The sequence below is a fragment of the Ochotona princeps genome, chromosome 33 (genome assembly GCF_030435755.1).
Source record: "Ochotona princeps isolate mOchPri1 chromosome 33, mOchPri1.hap1, whole genome shotgun sequence".
Lineage (NCBI taxonomy): Eukaryota > Metazoa > Chordata > Mammalia > Lagomorpha > Ochotonidae > Ochotona > Ochotona princeps.
Genome location: NC_080864.1, coordinates 1995783 through 2008774, shown reverse-complemented (window position 1 = coordinate 2008774; position 12992 = coordinate 1995783). Strand labels below are relative to the sequence as shown.

Here is a 12992-nt window from a genome sequence, read left to right as displayed (position 1 = left end):
AGCCTCTCCAGCCTTCACTTTACTCCCCTGCATCCCAGCAACTCTGCTGTCGCTCTAGGTTGTGTCAGAACCAAATGAGGGGCCCTGGGACTCCCCTGACCCATCTCCCCACTCGGGGCCCTGGGACTCCCCTGACCCCAGTCTCCCCACTCGGAAGACCCCCGTGGCAGCCCCACAGCCGCCCCAGGCCCTTCGGTTCCCCGGGACGCCCGGGAATCCCTGCGCGCACGTCATCCGCCCTGTTGTGGGGCGCGTGTTGACGCGGTCGCCACGGAGACGGGCAGCGGGGGGCGGGCCCGGGCTTGGGGGAGAGGAGGATGGGGGGCGCGGCCAGGCCGGGCCGGGCAGCGAGCGCGCAGGGCCCCCGGGGCGGCCGCAGTGGCCAGGGCCGCCGCCGCCCGCCCGCTTATATACCGCGGCTAAATTTAGGCTGCGCCCGGAGCTCGTCCCCATCCGGGACGCGTTTCCGCCGCCGCCGCCTTGGCCCGGCCCCCGCGCGCGCCGCGCCTATAAGGCTGGGGCGGGCCCCGGCCGCAGCCCGCAGAGCCGTCCCCGCCCGCCCGGCAAGCCCGCGGCCACGAGCAGTCCGGCCCCGGGAACAAGTCACTGGCCCGCCGGCGTCCCCATCCAGTCCGCAGCGTCCCCATCCCATCCCGGTGTCACCCCCCAAGCCATGGCGCTGAGCGTGCCCATCCTGCCGTCCTTCTCCACTTTCGCCAGCCCGTGCCGTGAGCGCGGCCTGCAGGAGGTGAGGGCGGCGGGGCTCGGGGGGTCTTAGGACTTGACCGTGGGCAGCGGGAGAGTTGGGATGCCCGTCCGCGCGCGCGCGCGCGCGCTCTCCAAGGGGGCTCCCCTGGCGACCACAGAACGCCAGCGGGCAGCGGGGATCGCGGGCTGCTCCGAGTTAGCCGGAGACCCTAGTCGGCCAGGTTGGGCGCCCCGTGGAGACCTCCGGGGGTGTGGCGGGGGTCCCGCCGCAGCCACCGCGCACACACTCACGCCCGTGTCCCCTCGGCAGCGCTGGCCACGCACGGAGCCCGAGGCCGCCAGCGGCGCCGACGACGACCTCAACAGCGTGCTGGACTTCATCCTGTCCATGGGGCTGGACGGCCTGGGCACTGAGGCCGCCCCGGAGCCGCCGCCTCCACCGCCCCCGCCGCCTGCTTTCTACTACCCGGAGCCTGGCGCCCCACAGCCCCCGCCGCCGCCGCCGCCCTACGGTGCCCCCGCGGGCGGCCTGGTGTCCGAGCTGCTGGACGCGCCGCCGGGCCCTGCGCTGCACGGCCGCTTTCTGCTCGCGCCCCCGGGCCGGCTGGTCAAAGCCGAGCCCCCCGAAGTGGACGGCGGAGGTGCCTATGGCTGCGCGCCCGGCCTGGCCCGCGGGCCGCGCGGGCTCAAACGCGAAGGGGCCCCCGGCCCGAGCGCAGCGTGCATGCGGGGACCCGGGGGCCGGCCACCGCCGCCGCCCGACACGCCGCCGCTCAGCCCCGACGGGCCCGCGCGTCTGCCCGCACCCGGCCCGCGCGCCGGCCCCTTCCCGCCGCCGCCCCCCGCCTTTGGCGGCCCCGGCTTCGGCGCCTCTGGTCCGGGGCTGCACTACCCGCCGCCCGCGCCCGCCGCCTTCGGGCTCTTCGACGACGCGGCCGCCGCAGCAGCCGCAGCAGCAGCCCTGGGGTTGGCGCCCCCCGCCGCCCGCGGTCTCCTCACGCCCCCCGCGTCCCCGTTGGAGTTGCTGGAGGCCAAACCCAAGCGCGGCCGCCGCTCCTGGCCTCGCAAACGCACAGCCACGCACACCTGCAGCTACGCCGGCTGCGGGAAGACCTACACCAAGAGCTCGCACCTCAAGGCGCACCTGCGCACGCACACAGGTAGGTGGGCGGCGAGGGAGGCGTGCGAGAGGGGAGACAGGTTGAGGGACTCAGGGGGCGAGGGGCGTGGCCCAGGGGACTCCCTGGAGGGCACTCCCGCGTGGAGTACCCAGGGGAGGGGACAACACACTCAGACAACTTCCAAGGGGCACCTGGAAGTTAGGGTGGGGGGCGTACGCTTAGGATCCCTGGGGCCAAGGCTTTGGGCATCTGGGGAGCGGGTGCAGCCGAAGCCCCCTAGCGCAGCATGACCTGGGAATTTGGAGAGGGGCGCACACTCAGCAAGGCTCACCGCTGACCCCAAACAGTGGGCGTTAGCAGGCGCTAGGGCGCCCTGGGGAGCCCCCAGCACACCCACACACTTGGGAAGGGAGGCGTCTGGAGTTTTAGGGGCTCAGGATTTGGTCCGGGTTGGAGGGACCGCGGCACCCCAGCTTACTGAGCGTCCCCACCCCGCAGGCGAAAAGCCGTACCACTGCAACTGGGACGGCTGTGGCTGGAAGTTCGCGCGCTCCGACGAACTCACTCGGCACTACAGGAAGCACACGGGCCACCGGCCCTTCCAGTGCCACCTGTGCGACCGCGCCTTCTCGCGCTCCGACCACCTGGCGCTGCACATGAAGCGCCACCTCTAGGCAGCTCGGGGGTGCCCCCCTCACCGTGCGTGCGCTCCCGCGCTCGGCCGGGGCGGGTCCCACGCGCCGGGCACGGCTCCCCTTCGTCCCAAACTGTGACATTAACGGTATTTATTGGACTCCTCCCTTCCCTTCTCCCCCTCCCCCGAGGACCGGGGCCGGACACTGCGTGGCCAAGAGAAAAGGGGACTGACTGTCCCTCGATGGACATTGCCACTCCTGGGCCTTACAGGTGACGTGGAGCCCGCTGGGCCAAGATGGTGACCGTCGTGGACAAATTTTGCTTTTTAAAATGGTGCAATAACTCCATGCCCTCACCTCCCCCGCCCGGGGTCTGCACTGGAAGACAGCCCCACCCCCTGTGCCGTCCGTGACTTTTTTTTTATCAGATTGTACATAGCTGACTGTGATGTGTTACTGTACATACGGAACGGCAGGTGGGACTAGCCACCTGCGCTCCTTTTTATAAGACATACTGTGTGATTTTTTTTCTAATTAAAAAGAAAGTTTTGCATCTTTTTGGAAAAAAAAAATAATCACAGCGTTGATCTAGCTGCTTGGAAAGTGGAGTTTAGGAGGTGCAGCCGTGGGCGGGGCCCCTGACGGAAGCCCGCAGGTCTGAAAGCTGTGGGCTTTTCCTATAAATGTCCACACGGCGTTTTTGGAGGGATGGAGGGGGTTATTTTAAGGTTGTTCCTAGTGGAAAGTGGTCCCACAAGGGATGTGGCCTCCTGCGGGCTAGGAAAAAATCCTTACTTCTCTCTGGAAGCTTCTGAGGTTTTAGCCAAGAGTCAAATGCTGAGTTTCTGACACGCTCCACTGTGTGCGCTAGTGACAGCCGTTTGAGTGACATTTTTCGGATGAGTTAAGTTAGGCGCTTTGGCAGTCAGGCAGGGAACCCCTTTTCTAGGTTAAGAAGAAGCTGAGGCCCCCAAGGGGGAAGCTGGTCCAGCCTAGCAGCCTCTTGCCGTGGGTGGGGGCAGGTCTCTGGGCCCCCCAGACAGGGGAGTTGGCAGTGGCCTTGGGAGACTCCTGAAGGCGGCCAGGCAGAGGGAGCCCCCTAGTCTCCAACGTAGGGGGGCCAGCAGGTGCCGCTCTCCCAGGCAGGGTCCCCTCCCCGCTCTGCAAAAAGCCCTGGGTCACCATGGCCACCAGCCATTGCACAACCCGTTTCCCAGAAAGTGAAAATACTTCTTGAAGCTTCAAGCCTGTGTGAAGACTCTCCCCCGCCCCCGTCTCCTGCTGCTGCTGCTGCTGTTGCAACAGGGCCTGGGGTTTCCTCCTCCCCCCCACCCCTGCCTCCTCCTCCTGCTCCTGTCCCACCAAGATGATGGTGATGGTTTGGCCAACCACAGCGTGGCAGCGCTGGAAACAGCTGAGAGGGTTGTATTCATCCAGGAGAGAAACCTGGGTGTGATTCATTGCTGGCGAGGAAGTAGCCGGGCTGCCTCTCCTGGAGCGTGCAGTGTGTGTGTGTGTGTGTGTTTGTGTGTGTGTGTGTGTGTGTGTAGCTGGAGGGTGGCTGGGGGCGTGAGCAGGGGCGGAGAGCCACTTGACAACCCGGGGTGGCGGGGGGGGGGAAAGCACTAGGGTTGAGGTTTTCGCTCCTAAAAGGCTTGGATCTTCACTGTCAAGTTCAAAGTTTCAGGCGAGTGGCTTGCACCTGTTAAAATGTTTCCCTTTTCCTGAAGTGCCTGCGCAGGGTCAAAGGGCATGGGTGGGTATCACCATTTCGTTTGGGTGCAAAAAAAATAAACCATTTTGAAATCTGTGCGGATCAGGAACCTTCCAAAAGTTCACGGTGCACCTGTTCTGTAAAAAAATAATAATAAAACAACTACGCATGTTTTGTTTAATGTTTCTGCAGCTACAATGATGGCAATCGCCCCAGTGTGTCTCTGCCCCCCGGGGTCGCCCAGCAGAGGCTCCGCTGACTCATCCAGAAATCCCTGTTCTTGGTTTTGTTTTGGGTTGTATTTTCCGTTTCCTGCCCTTTCCTGAAGCACCCCGTCCATGGCGGATCTTTAGGATGGAGTTGAGCAGCTGGGTGTGACGTTACCCCGCGAGGTGGGGGTGTCACTCCAGGCTGTGCCCCCCGGCACAAAACAATACGACCCCACGGGGCAGGGGTGCTGAGGTTATTAAAACAAAGGCACCTGCTTTTTTTTTTGTTTTTTTCACTACCAGCACTGCTTTCTCTCTCTCTTCAGCAAGGCAGGGACGCTGTGCCAACAAGCAGGCTTGGGTGGTATAGGAAGACATCAGGCTGAGACTTTCAGAGTGGGGGACATTCACGTCACCCCAGGCCCTGGTCGAAAAATGTTCAACATCAAAGCAAAGACAAACGACACACTGAATCCTCTGATTCTGTGTTGCCTCCCAAGTTCAAGGTTGCCTGTCCCGCCAGCATGTCAGCTGTGTACTTTTTTTTTCCCCAGGCAGCTGAAAGTGTTTTTCCATGAGCTACTTTTTCTTCCTCTCCCGTGAGAGCTTGCTATTTCGTATTCACAGCTGCGTGATATTCCACGTGGCTATGCCAGCCGGGAGTTACTGCTACTCAAACTGGGTAGATGCGGAGTGTTGTTGCAGATCAAGAACATTCCAGGAGTGGGGAATATTGAATATGCATGAAAACTGTCCCCCAAAACAGCACAGATGCTGTGCCCCCGGTTCACCCGGCCTCGCTGTTCTGAGAAGCCCAAGGGGCAGGGCTTATAGCCTTCAGGCAGCAAGTGTGTAACAGGAGACATTTGAGCCTGCAACGTCAGTATCCCATATGGGCGCAGGTTCTAATCCCGGCTGCTCCACTTCCCATCCAGCTCCCTGCCTGTGGCCTGGGAAAGCAGTCAAGGACGGCCCAAAGCCTTGGGACCCTGCATCCGTGTGGGAGACCTGGAAGAGGCTCCTGGCTCCTGGCTTTGGATCGGCTCAGCTCCGGCGGAAGCTCACTAGGGAATGAGCCAGTTGATGGAGAATCTTTTGTGTCTCTTTTGCCTTCTAATAAAATCTTTTTTTTCAAGGTAACTTTATTTTAATGCAAACAGATTTTCTAAAAAAAAAAAATACATGAATTAAAATCTTTGGCACCCAAATAGTCATCTATTGAATTCCTGTTGCAGGAGCTCCAGCAAGCCCCATCTCGTCTGCCTGCTGCACATACTAGGGGGACCCCTTCAGCTTGTCCTCAGGGAGTGGGGGTGACTGTGGGCTCGGGGAGGGGAGAGGTGAGGGGGTGGGGCTCCTTAAAGTGGCTGACAAAGGACATGGGAGATGTGGCTGCAGCCCCGGGGGGTGTGGAGTGTGTGCTGTGAGGGGAGGGCAGAGTGCTGGCGGGGCCACCATCCCTGACTCAGCAGGCGGCCCCATCACCTGTGCCCACGCGCCAAGAGCAGGTGCCACCCAAGGCGACTCCTCCCCCGACCCTGTGACACCTTGAGCTGCTGAGTCCCCCACGAGCTTACAACAGGAGCCCGCACCTGCCACCCCTCTCCCCTCACCCCACAACCCTGTGCACCCTGCCGGCTCCCAGATGCCGGGCAACGCACCCCAGGGGTCCATGCTTTCCCAGGGAAATCCTCTGTCTTGGCCCCCAGTTTCCTGGTCAGAGAAATGGGTGCATTGCAGGGTGCCCTGGGGTGTGGCTGGCATCCTGAGTGTGTCCTGCAGGGCTGAGGTCTCTAGGATTTCTCTCTTGGTGTGTGTCTCACCTCTCATTTTCTCTCTCTCTTCATCTCCATTTTCCTACCTTCTTTCCTTCCTTCCTTCTTCCCTTCAGCTGACACTACGACAGCTCAAGGCCACACCTGACAAAACCGAAATTACTCACAAATGACTCAGCCCTCGGCCTCGGCGGCACTCGCCACACGGCGCAGCCGGCGCTAACGGCCGGCCCTCCTGAGATTTGAACTTGAATGTTTGCATCTGGGACAGACCCATTCTTCCCTCTCCCGCCACCCCCCACTGCCCCTTCCTTCTGCTGGGAGCCTGGGGCTCAAAGAAGAGGAGGCGCCCAGCCCTGGGCAAGTGCAGATGGCAGAGAGCTGGGGACTAGAACCGGAGCTGCTCAGCCCCAGCGTCTCCCTGAGCCCAGAGGCTGCAGAAGCTTCCAGGGCCTGCTGGGAACCTTGGAAGCAGCTTCCCCCCTGGGCTTCTGTCTGCACTCTCAGGGCAAGCCCATGTTTTTTTTCTAGAAAAGTCCAGAGCAGGTGAACAGGAGGCCTCCCAGAGGAGACCTGGGGGAGATGGGGGGCAATTGTGATGGAGGTTATGGCATGATGTGGGGGCCTATGCTTTAGCGTAGGCTCCAGGGCGAGGGGAGCGGGGACTGGCATGGGGCTCGCCTGCTCCCAGCCTTGTGTGAGCATTGGTGGATGAGTGGACTCGGCACCCCTACAAGGGACGGCTCCCTGCCCTGCCAGAACCCCCCGGGGACCTCCACCGCTGGGGCTCATGGCTTGGCAAAGGACTCACCATCCACACACACCCCGTATGGACCGGGTGTGCCCACGCCTGCCCCTGCCAGGGGCCGGAGGCCCTGGCCCTGGTGGGAGCAGGGAAGGGGTGGGCGTGAGGAGGCAGGGCCCTGCTCCACAGCGTGGGCAGGGCGGGGAGGCGGGGGCAGAGGCCCTGGCTGGCTCTGGCTGGGGGACATCGGAGGGGCAGGCTACTGCACCCTAACCCCAGGGAGGTGTGTTGGAGGAGAGCAGGCAGGGCAGGGCGGGTCTCTGTCCCCATCGCCTCCCCTCTGCTTCCGTCCCTTTATTGTGGTTAAAGACACAGAAGCCAGCACCCAGCATCTCGCTCCAGGCACGTGTTTGTGCAAACTTCAGCGCTGTCATCTCTACGGGTTTCTCAGCTCCCCTCAAACCGACGCTCGGGCCGCGTGCAAAGCAACCCAGGGCGCGCACACACACACACACACGCACACACAGAGCAGGCAGCCTTTGGTGCCATTTCATCCAAGTTTTAGCAGTTGTCAGAATTTTTTTAATATATTTTTTTCAATTCATTAGCTTTAATTCATTACAGAGAGAGAAAGTTCTAGCAACAGGTTCACTCCCCAAATGTTCACAGTGGCCAACACTGCAACCTGGAGCTGCACGGTCTGCCCCATAGGTGCCCAGGCCCCAGGCACTGAGCGGTCCCTGGTGCCCTCCAGGGAACTGGGCACGGGACCAAGCCGGGACTCAGGTGAGGCACTCCGACACGGGACAGAGGCGTCTCAGTTGCCACTGCTGTCCCATGGCTGGCCCCTTCCTTTCTTTTTTTTTTTTTTAAGATTTATTTTTATTTGCAAGACAGAGCTACAGAGGGGGGAGGACAGACACAGAAAGAAAGCTTCCTTCTGCTTGTTCACTCCCAAAACAGCCAGAGCTGAGCCGATCCGAAGCCAGGAGCCAGGAGCTTCCTCCAGGTCCCCCACGCGGGTGCAGGGTCCCAAGGCTTTGGACCGTCCTTGGCTGCTTTCCCAGGCCATAGGCAGGGAGCTGGATGGGAAGTGGAGTAGCCGGGACTCGAACAGGTGTCCATATGGGATCCTAGCGCTTCAAGTAGATTAGCCCACTACATCAGGGAGCTACACCCTTCCGTTTCAAGGCTGAGTAATATTCCATCACGTGGCTAGACCTGTGTGTCCACCAGCCGACGGACACCGTAAACATGGGTGTCCAAATGCTGGCTTGAGTCCCTGCCTTCAGTTCTTTGGGGACAATACCCAGAACCTGGCGGGTGCAGGGACCCAAGGCTTTTGGGCCGTCCTTCACTGCTTTCCCAGGCCCAAGAGCAGGGAGCTGGATGGGAAGTGGAGCAGCCGGGATTCAAACCCAGGCTTCTGGGAAGCCAGCCCTGTGGGCTGCATGTTTGTCTTTGCTCGGGAGCTGCGGGAAGATGCCCTCGTGGGAGTTGGGCCCAACTGGGGCCGTGGTCTTCAGGGTTGAGTTTTCTGTTTGGAGCGATGACGGTGACTATTCAAGCCAGTTCTTTCAGGGCCGATGGCCTAGATTCGGGGTGTCAGGGGGTGAGAGCGGAAATGGGGGTTTTGCAGCCAGCCCTGCGGTGCAGGGACTGGCAAGGGCCTGGATGGACCTGCGGGCAAGGCGCTGATGACACCGGGCACGCCCACCCAGCTTGCAGGCTGAGCTCTACCCTCCCAGCCCCTCGATGGTGCTTGATGCACGCACGTGGGAGCAGCGGCGGCCACAAGCCCAGGTCCCAACCAGCCAGGACTCGGCCTGCCCAGCAAATCCTCCCCGAGAACTGGGCTGCATGCTGGGCCAGGCTGGAACTGGCTCCGTCTTAACTTAGAACAAGGTGAGCAGAACGTTCTGTTGACAAACACGAGTCCCGTCCCCTGCTTGCACTTACTATTATTTTAAAGATTTATTTATTTTTTGGGCCTGGCGTGATAGCATAGTGGCTAAAATCCTCACCTGATATGTGCCGGGATCCCATATGGATGCCAGTTCGTGTCCTGGCTGCCCCACTTCCCATCCAGCTCCCTGCTTGTGTCCTGGGAAAGCAGTGGAGGACGGCCCAAAGCCTTGGGACCCTGCGCCCGTGTGGGAGACCCAGAAGAGGCTCCTGGCTTCAGATCAGCTCAGCTCAGGCCATTGCAACCACTTGGGAAGTGAATCAGAGGTCTGTGGGTCGTGACACCTACACGGCCATCGGGGGCCTGGGTTCCATGCCCAGTGTTGGCTTCTGCATCCCTGCTCAGGCACGCCCTGGGAGGCAGCAGGGGACAAGCCCACGGGAGACACAGAGGGAACGCCCAGCTGCTGACCCCGGCCTGACCCAGCCCTGGCTCGTTGCAGCCATTTGGGGTAGAGCAGCACGTGCGAGCTCTGTGTCACGCATCTTTGTCACTCTCAGAGATCAAAAGAAAACTCAGGTAGTGACTCAATACCCTGATGAACGTGCGCAGTGTAGACAGGACCGGGAGTCCTTCAGCACCCTGCTGGGGGAGGGTGCCCAGTGTAGACAGAACCCAGATCCCTCGGCGCCCTGGTGGGGAGGGTGAGCAGTGTAGACAGGACTCAGAGTCCCTCAGTGCCCTGCTTGGGTGGGTACGCAGTGTGAACAGAACACTGAGTCCCTCGGCGCCCTGCTGGGGAGGGTGTGCAGTGTAGACAGGTCCGGGAGTCCCTTGGTGCCCTTGTTGGGAGCGTGTGCAGTATAGACACGACCTGGAGTCCCTCGGCACCCTGTTGGGGAGGGTGCGCAGTGTAGACGGGCCCCTGTCCGCCTGCCTTACGCCCCGTGCCTGAGGGCCCTCCTGCATGAGCTGCCCCACTCTTCACCCCGGCCTTCTACCTTGACCCTGCGTTGGCCTTCTGGGGACTGTCCCTGTGAGTGAGGGCAGCCGCAGGGGTTGCACAGTCTTGGGAGGTTCTGGAAGTTGCTAAGCCAGCAGTCAGGACTGGCGACCCCATCGCGCACCCTCCCCGGCCACCTGCCCGTCCCACCCCAGGTGTCAGGACTGAATTTTTCCCATTCCAGCCATTTTCCGTTGAACCCCAAACCTCAGCACACCCTCAGCCATCACTTGCGTAGCACGGCCCCAAGCCGATGTAGGCCACCTTGCCGGAGGCTGCCAGCTTGGTTCTGAGTCATTCTGAGGTTTCTTAGGGAAGGTCTTTGTCATCTCAGGAACTGGGGACCGTTCCAGCCAGCACAGCCGCTCGCAGGGGCTCACACTGCCGCAGGGCCGGGCACTGGGGGCTCGCGGGTGCCCTGGGATCTGGCAGTCCTAGGGCAGGGGCAGGGCCGGGCACTGGGCGCTCCCAGGTGCCCTGGGATCCAGCACCCAGTTTCCCATGCTGTTCAGGGTCCCAAGGCTTTGGGCCATCCTCCACTGCTTTCCCAGGACACAAGGAATTGGAGCAGCCGGGACTTGAACTGGTGCCCATATGGAATGTTGATACTTGCAGATAGAGGCTTAGCCTGTTGAGCCACTGAGTGGGCCCCTTTCCCACTCAGCCTTCAAAAGGGATGAAAGCCCCACTTGTCCTATGATGGGAGTGGCCCTAGGGACACTGCTCTGGGAAACAGCCAACAGTGGGTTTGCCAAATGTGTTCAATCCCACATGGGCACAGAGGCCGGCGGCCGGGGCTGGGAGAGTGACCCCTGGGGCAGAGTTTGTGCTGTATTAACACAAGAACCCTGCACATGGTTGGCCATCACACACATCTAGCCACTACTACACACTGAGCAGTCGTTACCAGCGGGACCAGGGATCCCACGGGGCTCCGGTTCAAGTCCTGGCTGCTGCGCTTCCCATCCCGCTCCCTGCTGATGTGTCTGGAGGCCGCAGGTGACAGCCCGAGCTCTCGGCCCCCTGCACCCACTTGGGAGCTCCAGGTTCCTGGCTTGGACCTGGCCCAGGCCCGGCAGCTGTGGACAGCTGGGGAAGCGTACCAGCGGATGCGAGATTCGATTTCTGTTGCTTTGTCTTATCAACCAATCAATCTTTTGAAATAATAGTAAGGCAGGTGCTGGGGCCTGGGTTTCAGTCCCACGTTCCTTTCGGCTCCTGCACCCTGCTGGGAGGCACGGGTGACGGCCCGAGCGGCTGTTCCCTGCGCCCACACGCGTCCTCCTGCTGCAGGGGGCCACCCCCGACCACGGCAGGCATTTAGAAAGTGAACCGAGAGCGTCATTCTCTCTCCCCTGCCCTCCTAAACTCTCACGTTTCAGAAAGATGTATTTATTTACTCGAAAGGCAGTGACAGAGCGAGGGATCTTTTGTCCACTGGTTCATTCCCCAAGTGGCCACAACGCCCGAGCTGAGCCGATCCGAAGCCAGGAGCCAGGAGCCAGGAGCCAGGAGTCTTTTCTGGGTTTCCCACGCGGGTGCAGGGTCCCAAGGCTTTGGGCAGTCCTCCAGTGCTTTCCCTGGCCACAGGCAGGGAGCTGGATGGGAAGTGGGGCAGCGGGGACGTGAAGCAGCGTACGCACGGCATGCTGGTGTTTGCAGATGGAAGATTAGCCAGTGAGCCATGGCATGGGCCGGCAGTTTCTACGCTGCACACCCGATGGGTGCCCTGATTTACTGTTACCTACCCCGACGGAGATAGGCTGATGAAACTGTCGAATCTGTCCCCTTGGGATTCGAATCCTGCGTCCCAAGGGAGCCCAGGTAGGTGCCGTGAGCACGCATGGGTTCCTGCTTTTTTTTTTTTTAAGATTTATTTTATTTTTATTACAAAGTCAGATATACAGAGAGGAGGAGAGACAGAGAGAAAGATCTTCCGTCCGATGATTCACTCCCCAAGTGAGCGCAACGGCCGATGCTATGCCGATCCGAAGCCAGCATCCAGGAACCTCCTCCAGGTCTCCCACGTGGGTGCAGGGTCCCAAGGCTTTGGGCATTCCTCGACTGCTTTCCCAGGCCACAAACAGGGAGCTGGGTGGGAAGTGGAGCTGCCAGGATTAGAACTGGCACCCATATGGAATCCCGGCGGGTTCAAGGCAAGGACTTAGCCTCCAGGCCACGCCTCCGGGCCCGGAAGATCTTCACACAGTGTTTGGATCAGAGCTAACCCAACAACGACAGTTAAAGACTCGGAGGCCAGTGCTGTGGCATTGCCAGCTAAGCCTCCCCCTGCGATGCTCGGATCCCACACAGGCGTGGGTTCAAATCCCAGCTCCTCCACACTTCCTATCCAGCTCTCTCAGCATGAAGTCTGGGGAAAGTAGCCGAGGATGGCCCAAGTCTGTGGGCCCCTGCGTCCACGTGTGGGCCCCTGAGCCGGTTCCCAGTTCCTGGCTTTGGATCGGCTCAGCTCTGGCTGCTGTGGCCATCTGGGGAGTGAATCAGCGGACACACCCCCTCAACTGTGCCTTTCAAAAAAACAAACAAATCTATTTTTTTTTTTAATACACAGTGGCTCGATTAAAAAAAAAAAAAGACAGGTCATGTAAGCACAGCCATGATATCCATCGCATGTCCATTTCCGTTCCTATTTTTCCAGCCACAGCCCAGCAGTCTGCACAGCTCCTAGGAACTTCGGGGAAAATTGCAAAGGACTGAGTGTTTCCAAAGCAGAGATCTGATAAGGCGCTCCAATGACTGACGCCATTATTTCTAAAAGAAACACTTCCTGAACAGGTTTAAAAATAGCTGCGTACAACGCACGGTGTCCCAGGATAGAACGGCCCCTCGCACTCAGACTTGGCTGAAGAGTGGCCCTGGCCTCCTCGGAACACCGTCACCCCGAGCCAGCACAAGGTGGGCACCCCGCTCCCTCGGCTCCCCGGACGCACAGCCTGGCTGTGTTCCACGCTGGCCCGAGGAAGGGCGCAGGGAGGCCCTCGCCCGCCCACCTCGTCCATCCTAGCATGGACAGTCATTGCTGATCTGACAGACAGACTCAAGGTGACGTCGTAGGTGGAACCTGGAAGTGTATCTGTCCATCTCTGACTCCCTCTGACTTTCCAATAAGCAGAAGTGGATTTTTTTTTTTTTAAAGCAAGCCAGCCAGCCCTTCC

General features: G+C 60.6%; 1 protein-coding gene across 1 annotated transcript; it reads left to right on the top strand.

Annotated features, from left to right (window-relative positions):
- Positions 1–553: 553 nt before the first annotated feature.
- Positions 554–2843, top strand: KLF2 (KLF transcription factor 2). Its single transcript, XM_058657789.1, has 3 exons — positions 554–748; positions 1019–1868; positions 2328–2843. Exons 1-3 carry the CDS (start codon positions 674–676, stop codon positions 2501–2503), a joined length of 1101 nt encoding a protein of 366 aa, XP_058513772.1. The 5' UTR covers positions 554–673; the 3' UTR covers positions 2504–2843.
- The last annotated feature ends 10149 nt before the right edge of the window (positions 2844–12992 follow it).

What these genes read in the sequence shown, in the direction of transcription:
- KLF2 (XM_058657789.1), top strand. Translation starts at nt 674, where the DNA reads ATGGCGCTGAGCGTGCCCATCCTGCCGTCCTTCTCCACTTTCGCCAGC. An exon ending in GTGAGCGCGGCCTGCAGGAG is followed by an intron (nt 749 to 1,018) that starts GTGAGGGCGGCG and finishes TCCCCTCGGCAG; the next exon opens with CGCTGGCCACGCACGGAGCC. An exon ending in GCACCTGCGCACGCACACAG is followed by an intron (nt 1,869 to 2,327) that starts GTAGGTGGGCGG and finishes CCCACCCCGCAG; the next exon opens with GCGAAAAGCCGTACCACTGC.